The sequence below is a fragment of the Anguilla anguilla genome, chromosome 6 (genome assembly GCF_013347855.1).
Source record: "Anguilla anguilla isolate fAngAng1 chromosome 6, fAngAng1.pri, whole genome shotgun sequence".
Lineage (NCBI taxonomy): Eukaryota > Metazoa > Chordata > Actinopteri > Anguilliformes > Anguillidae > Anguilla > Anguilla anguilla.
Genome location: NC_049206.1, coordinates 55,678,670 through 55,687,086, shown reverse-complemented (window position 1 = coordinate 55,687,086; position 8,417 = coordinate 55,678,670). Strand labels below are relative to the sequence as shown.

The 8,417-nt window shown below is 42.6% G+C and overlaps 1 protein-coding gene across 3 annotated transcripts; it reads left to right on the top strand.

Annotated features, from left to right (window-relative positions):
* The first annotated feature begins 1,754 nt into the window (after positions 1–1,754).
* lratd1 (LRAT domain containing 1) lies at positions 1,755–4,219 on the top strand. 3 transcript variants are annotated; one of them, XM_035420626.1, is made up of 3 exons: positions 1,755–1,930; positions 2,110–2,190; positions 2,439–4,219. In XM_035420626.1, exons 2-3 carry the CDS (start codon positions 2,126–2,128, stop codon positions 3,175–3,177), a joined length of 804 nt encoding a protein of 267 aa, XP_035276517.1. In that variant the 5' UTR covers positions 1,755–1,930; positions 2,110–2,125; the 3' UTR covers positions 3,178–4,219. The 3 variants fall into 3 exon arrangements, with proteins under 3 accessions (XP_035276517.1, XP_035276516.1, XP_035276518.1); XM_035420625.1 differs by having other exon boundaries at positions 1,766–1,930; positions 2,367–4,219; XM_035420627.1 differs by lacking the exon at positions 2,110–2,190 and having other exon boundaries at positions 1,775–1,930; positions 2,367–4,219.
* The last annotated feature ends 4,198 nt before the right edge of the window (positions 4,220–8,417 follow it).

Genomic DNA, 8,417 nt, shown 5'->3' with positions numbered 1-8,417 from the left:
TCATTCCTCTCTCTCTTACATACACACAGACACATAAACACGCACATACAATTACACACACACACACACGCAACCATGCGTGGGCACCCATAATAATGCAAGCCTATTTGCACACATACAGTACATAGGCACAGATGCATATGTACACACACACACACACACTACACACAAACACTGCATCAACAAAATGTCTGACATTTTTTCCCTATCACTTAGAGCAAGGAACTGTTAAAAGCCTGCAAACTCTGATACACCTCCAACATAAGCCTCATTGCATTCCATGAAGATTTTTACTGTTTTTCTTATCTTTTGTGAGTGCAGAGATTCTTTTGTTTTTTTTTTTTATCTCCGGCATGATTCAAGGCTGATTCATGACTTTTGGGTCCAGAACAATCTTGCTAGAAATTACAAACTGAGATAGTTACACTGTTTTGTGATCTGGAACAGCGGAACAAAAGAGAATACGAGGATTACAGCTCAGTCGGTTTAGCAATCGAGCTGAAGGCTGAAGTTTAGACATGAAAACCCACTGCACTAAAAACCTCTAAATCAGTAGATCTGTTGTAGCTCTGCAGCTCATGTTGGTTACAGTCATTCCCTCAGCTGTTAGTGTTAAGAACCATGTGATCACCAGCACAACTAGCCTACTGCTTTTCATTTATCACCAGTATGTATTGTGATTCTTAAGATCAATACAAAAAAAAAGATGTGTGTGTGTGTGTGTGGGGTTTTTCCTGCAGTCAATCCTCAAAATCTATTTTTAATCTCGAATCTCCTTGGACTGTCTTATTGCCAATTTGCCGGATTGTTTACTTCTAAGAACGGAACTGTGCAGGCGTCTGTCAATACGCTGTTTGTATAAGATGTCTTGGAACAAAACAGCTACACGAGTGAAAAAACAAAAATAAAAATAAAAAAACGTCATCCTCATAAACTGCTGTAGAGTATGGGAAACAGCTGGCTGTCCTTTGAATGAATCACACAGCAGGACTCCGTGGCATATTTCAAACACGACACATCCAAACTGTTTCTTTGCTTAAAATGCCAGTCATATTTCACTTCTTCTCAGCAGCTCAGAATGACAGATCCAGAATTAACTTCGCGAGAGGGAACCCAGCTTGAACATCTTAACTATTTTCAGTCCAGCCAGAACTAGAAGATCTTGGACCAGACAAACACATTTAAGAGTGATAGAAATTGTGATTTATTTTCCTATAAAAGTGTGAAGATAAAATGAGAGTCAGTGTTAATTATGATGATTATTTTTATTTATTATTTTTTTGAAAACATAAACAAAATGCTGATTAATGGTGATTTGATGACCACTGAACTTTCTCTGGGCAGACAATGTATAGCTTAATGTGTAAGGGTTATATTTATCAACAGAAAATTTTCCATGAAATGACATACAAGATGGCACTGTTTTGTGGCTGAACAGCATGTGGTCAAATTGTCACATGATGTCACGTGCACTTATTTGACCACTGAAAATTAACCGCAGTGAATGCGCCTGTCTACTGATAACACTTTCAGTTCCTCCTAAATATCTGTCCATACAACAACAACAAAAAAAACAGTTGTTTGGTACGTCCTACCTGGGAAAGCAGGGAGAAAATTGTCTTATCTGATAACAATTACTTAAGACCATCTGACAAATTTCCTGCAGTCACAACAAGAAAAAAAACGACTGACAGGCTACACGTCGCTCCTTTAAAAATATTAGAATTTAATGAGGAGCGCACACCAATGAACGCGGAGGAGGGCAGGTTTTGTTTCTATGGGCGGAGTTTTCTATTCTACTTAACAAGAAGTGGTGCAGATATCACAGGTCGGTGAAAACACGCTGCTGCATGAGAAGAGTGGATATCCAACGGCAGAGAGCATCGATGGAGCGTAGGGATATTTAGCGATTTACCTGGGAAACACGCAGGTATTTTTTTTAATTTAAGTTAGGCGTTCGAATAATTCCTATTCTTCGTTTAAAAAAAAACTATTTCTAATTTAAACGTTTTGCCGAAAAAAGCACGGAAGGCTATATGATGCAAGAGTATGTTACTGGGTTTTGTAAGTGGAGGGGAAACTACAAATGCATTCGCATTTGCTTTACAGATTCAGGTTCGCACGTATGGTATTCGTCCATTGTCTGATACTCTCTCCAGTGGAACGTGAGCTGATTGCTCCGACTAAAAGGTGTTGCCCGTGCTTGTGAAAAGCCATCGATTATCCCCAACGTGAATTACTTGCTTAACATATGTAGCCTTTTATTTTATGAAGACTGTTTTGTTTTGATCATTTATAGTTAATTTCTTTGGCACGGTTATATTCGTATTATTTACCGTTTTTTTTCTGTCTGTTCTTTTTAACAGTATTCCATGTCTTTCTTCTGCCCCGTCATTGATGGGAAATCAACTGGATCGGATCACCCACCTGAATTACAGCGAGCTACCCACGGGGGATCCATCGGGGATAGAGAAGGACGAACTGAGGGTCGGAGTAGCTTATTTCTTCTCTGATGAAGAGGAAGAACTGGACGACAGATCGCAGTCGGACAATTACAAAGACCAGAGCCCGAGCAAGGACGGTCACGTAGTCCTGAACGAGATCGAGTACTCCGCTTTCTGTTGCCAGGAATGTATTTTCTCCAAATTAAGAGAAAACGAAGATCTGAATATTTACTCGGTGAAAACTTTGCTTACCATGAGCAAGCCCGGGGACCTACTGGAACTTGTCGCCAACGATCAGGCGCCGCATTGGGCGATTTATGACAGGAACGACCAAGTCATACACTTGCACAAAGGCGAAATTCGCAAGGACAGCCTTTTTGAGATAAGCAACGGGCGCCTGGGCAGGATAGCGAATAACCGTTACAGATACAGACCGCTTCCGGCCGATCTGGTGGTGCAGAATGCCAGCGGGCATTTAGGACTGAGCAGCGGGGAGATTTGCTGGACAAACTCAGAAAGTTTTGCAGCTTGGTGCAGGTTTGGAAAGCGGGAGTTCAAAGCCGGCGGGGAGGTACACACCGCCGAACAGCAGTATTTCCTGAAGGTTCACCTCTCCGAAAACAACGTGCATACGCTGGTGTTTCGCAGCCTGGAGGATTTAATAAGAGAGAGACGCAAGGTGGACGCCAGCGGAATTCTGAAGGAGCTATCTTTAGTTAACGGAAAGGAGTAAGAGTATTGTTCTGTTATAATTCCCCCTTTAAATATGAACCTGTTGGGACTTGCATGCCTTCGACAAGGGCTGCTCCCTAACTTGCGTAGGGTGTGATTCTGTTCCAGAAAAAAGAACATAAAATAAAAATAAAAACGAAACGTTCCTTGTTTGAATGGGTAGCTCTCACCGGAGTTCTTACCGATGCCCTAAAATTCACCTTGTACCTTTAAACACATAGCACACATCTAGCTACTTAGAATATTGACATTTTCAGCTCTGCATACCTGCCCTGCCGTTGCAGATGGTGCCTATTTCACACTGCCCGTGGTTGTCAGCGAGCATTGTCAATGTATTTTTTTACTCGTAGCTTTATTATAGCAGAAAAAAGCATTTGATCAAAACGTAAATTCCGTATAATTTATAGTTACGACTCCAAAAAAACCACGGGCAGTATATGTTTACGCAAACTGTAAACAAAGAATTGATGATTGCAATCGTAGGTTTTTATGATTTTATATTATTTATTTATTTTTTTTTACGTTTTGCTCTGGTGTCAAAAGACCTGTCCATTTGCTCTGTTCTGGATGCCATATTTTTGTATTCGAGTAAGTAGTATATCCCTTGTTTCATTTTAAATAAACGTAGTCTACGATATTAAACGATTATGCTCTGCTAGCCCTTGCTTGTGTTTTCACAGTGCAGAAAGCAATCAATTAAGCTACGCTACCTCAGTGAGTGCACGTGCTGAGTGAAACACGTACGTAACGCAATGCTTCGGAAAATTGCGATTCATTTGATTAGACAATAATCTACACCAGAAATCGCTACAGCGGTTTACGTTACGGTGCAGACTTCTTTGTGCAGGGTACGTAGCGCCAGTGACAATTTGTTGATGCAACTCGTGCGTAAAGCCAAGAAATGTTTTGTCCTCTGGGGTTTCCAAAGGGACTAAGGGTTATTTTCTTTCCTGTAACGAATGAATGCTCCTCCTAATCTGCATTCTGTTAGAACACCCACATATATTACGACCAGATTAATAAAAAAATATGGTGTCCGTTGACTTATGCACATATGATTAGCGTCAAATTTAAACACACCTCATCTTTTCCGATACCTATTGACATATCGATCTGGATTCGTCAGCTGCATTGTTGGAAACACAACTAAAATGTAGACTTCAGGAAACCCTTAAATCAAATGCCATGAAAAACATCAGTGCAACATTTTTGCAATGTTACTGTAAGGTTGAGATAAAACGTTTTGAATGTTGCCACAGTATTTATGGCACAGTCCCAAAACCACAGCTTTCCAGTTACGTTTAGGATGGGTCCATGTCACATTTATTTACCCTGACTGAAATGTTTTAAGGATGCATTTCTGACCCAAACGAATTATGACAGTATGTTTTTATACCTTTCCACAGCCTAAACAAAATTTACAAAAAATGTTATTTGGCTAGTTGGGTAAGACACCAGTTACATTCTCACTGCAGTCACTGGGTGGCATAACATTTGTTTTGTGTAATGGTTTCCCTATTGGTACTGGTTCACCCAATGGCAACCCCAACACAAAAGAGATATTTGATTGTCTTTATACAGTGCAAATGAGAATGTAACTACATTACAGATAACACAAAAAAAGATACATTTAAAATAAAAGTATACAGATTACTCAAAATCACTATCCATTAGCTATCAAAGAGGACAACTGTTAATAAACCAGCCACAAACTGCATCAAATGAATACACTCAGTCACTGTGCGTTGAAAACATTGTCGATTGTGGATTAAATGCTTAAAAAAAGATAAATGTGTTTTTAACTTCCGCTTGAAAACATTTGTTTTCACTGCTCTGCTGGGAGTCGATTCTCAAGTCACGGTGCAACGACTGAGAACGCTTCGTCTCCAAAGGCATAACGTTTGACGTGGGGAACGGCCAAAAACCCCAGGGCTAGCGGACAAACGTTACGACACTGCGTCTGGGAGCGCGTGGTGCAACGAGGTCAGAAACGCAGGGTGGCTCCAGATCACGTAGAGCCTCGTGTAACTGTCATGTTCCCTCTATGCATTGCTCAGCCGCCCCCCCCCCAGCGGATACCTGTCCCCACAAGTCCCTGACTTTGAGCTGGTGATTAAGAGGTTCGTTCGGGACGCGTGCCTGACTTTGAGCTGGTGATTAAGAGGTTCGTTCGGGGCGCGGGCCCGTAACGAGTCGCCTGAGGAACGCTCGCGATCGTAACCGGTTAGACTCACGCGAGGCGAGGCCGAAGGTCGAAATCTTGCAATCGGCTTTTCTTTTCGCCGAACGAAGACGATTGGAAAGGACGTGAACGAAGGCTGAAGTACGGCCGAGGAGGACGACGCCGTAAAAAAACAAAAAAAACAATGTGCTCCCGTCCCAGGAGTTGTGAAATGGTGTGAGGCCCAGCCTTTTTAGGAGGAGAGGCATAAATCTGTACATCTGTGCTCATGTTCTGAGAAGCAAAAGAAACCGCTTGATCTGGATCTGATGTTGCATCAGGATTGGTACAAAACAGGCTTGGTACAAAAAACACAAGTGAGAACTATTGTAGGACCTATTACTTTAAATCTGGATGCTCATTTTGAAATGTAAATTTGCATAAACACAGACACACACACACACACACACACACACACAATCAACCCTGTGTCAGCACAAACGTGACTGTGACAGTAATTCAGTTATACCATTTCCATTTTCATGTGATGAAAATATGCAAATAAACAAAGTACAGCTCTCTACCGTTTAAAAAAAAAAAACGAGCGGAACAGGTTTCCAATTTTCAAACAATACTCATATCCATATTACACACTTATCGCCTTCGTGTATCCAGACATGCTCAGACTAGACAGTGTCTGGGAAAAAGCCGTGGAGGCGGACAGGTAAGGGGGTTGCGGAAGCTTCTGGAAAACCTACAGACGGGCCACGTTGCGAAAGTCAGAAAGTGAGAAGCGGGTAATTGTTGCTGTTGCAATGAGGGGCGCCCCCTCCTTTCACCAGAAATAGCCTTTTAAGGGGGGTTCGCTCGTAACCTCCTTTTCTGAGAAGGGTGACGCAGAGTCGCGCCCCAACTGGCGGCACGGAGGCGTGGCCCTTTTTTTTGGTCTCGAGTCGCCGTTCTCCCATGACGCACCCCTTTCTCGTTTTGGGGCACAGTGGCAGGTAGATTTCATGGGGAGGAGGAACTCACAGGCAGGTGCGGGAGGCCATGAAAAAAAGCAGGTGAGAGTCACCTGATGCGGATACAAAATGGCCGACTTATGCCGAGCGGAGGGATTTCCTCGCAGGTGTGACCTCAGCATGGGTGGGCTTATCCGATAATAGCCAAGCCGTTGGGAATTCTTATCCCACTATAAATTCAAACATGACGAAGGCGTATGACTCTCAGCCTTGTTGTTGTTGTAGCATCACAGAATTGGCTATATTACTGGTGAGCTGCTGCTCTTAAGTTAATATTTTCTGACTAGTTTGGCGATTTGTTTTCATGCAAGTGCACAAGTCCTGCACACAGATACTAAGAAGCATGTGCTGTAACATTCTACCAGTGAAGTTTTGATTTGGTACAGCACAAAACAGCACTACCGTGCCCTAAAAAAGGTGTAACAAATGGTGTCATACAAAGAGCATATTTGACTACAACAGGGCTTTTTATTATTTGGCCTTCTCCAATATGATGTTGTTTTACAAACACACACACACACACACACACACAGAGTTTAACAGACACAGACATAGGTTGATCTGGGTATTAACTCTGCCGATCAACAAATCTTTTTTTGTTACAAGACATTTAGGGGAAAGGGTAACGTCATCCAAAGGCTTAGTGTGCCAAGCACAAGCTACAGCAGGCATTGCCGCCCCCACCTGTGGATCAGCACGGGGAGTGGCCTGACCCCCCCCCCCCCCGCACTTGATTACATTAAGAGACCAGAGCACTGCTGGATGTTTTTTCCCATGGGACTAACAGTCCCGACTGCTGCTAATAAACATGCACAGCAGGCGAGTGTGTGTACTGCTAACATCAGGTTTTATATTAACGTGCCTGTAATCTCCTTTTTTTAATGTTTAACAGATCCTAACCACTGCCCCATTGTTACAGTGAGTAGGAAATGGTGGAAGCGGTCAGATTGTCCTTGCATACTGTAAACATAGGGGCTCTGAATGAGGCTGGATGGATGGATGGATGGATGGATGGCCTTGGGCACTTGAGGTTCTGTTTTCAAAAGGGGACACACACTTTTGTGGGCTCTTACCTCATCGGTGTTCCAAAGTCGCAGGAGGAACTTTAAACAGCCACACCTCAGGAGGGTTGAGCTGCGTTCACTGTGACTGGACTACGTGGAACACAACTGGGGTGGGGAAGTGGGGGGGGGGGGGGGGAAGGTAAACAATAATTTTTATGACTAATATTCTATGACATTTTATGATACAGGCTTGGAAACTACTTGCAGTTTATCATTAATTACAATATGAATGACTGCTTTGCATAGGCAAAATAACTAATAGAAATAACTAACACAAATGATATGACTAAGCCAACAAAACAACACATTCAAGGTACTTGCTATAGTTTGATTAGACAATGCCTGAAATCGATATCAGTGGCTGTCAAGTCAAACATTTGCAGTTATTAATGGGTTTAAAAGAAACCATTTTTCCGTTTCATTTTGCAGCTTGTTCAAACTTTTGTAAAAACGCATTTCTTCCCTTTTAAACGGCATGTTTAATTACTACCCAAACGCCATTGTGTAACCTCTGCCTGCAAAGCCTACAGACATTCCTGCGCGTGACCCAGCTGGCTTAGACTGAAATTAAATTCTTACAGTGATTAAAATCGGAAGACAGTCGTAACCGTTTATGTACTTTATCATTGCAATTCCGAGATCCTTGAGATTGAGACGTGCCCATGCGCGCGCATAGTAAACGCATTTTGTGGTAATGGTTTTGTTCTTGAATGTTTTGTTTTCATCGCCGTTTTTGTTTTCCGCCGTGGTTTTCTGGTTTGCTGCACCTCACTCACGCCTGGCGTGTGTTTATATATATTTTTTAACACACGCAGTTGAGTTGTGACTTGCGTTTCTAACTGTGGAAATCACAAACCGAACTTAACGCGCTTTTCTGCTGGGCCTACGCTTACACTGACCGACTCTGGCCGCGCAGTTCTGTAGGAGAGTGCGCCGACATGCGCATGCGCTGTAAAGATAGACGAGCGACCGCGACCCTTTCTAATGTGAAATG

Coding starts and splice junctions, on each gene's coding strand:
- lratd1 (XM_035420625.1), top strand. CDS start 2,126: ATGGTATTCGTCCATTGTCTGATACTCTCTCCAGTGGAACGTGAGCTG. Junction 2,191..2,366: donor CTGATTGCTCCGACTAAAAG/GTGTTGCCCGTG, acceptor TCTTTTTAACAG/TATTCCATGTCTTTCTTCTG.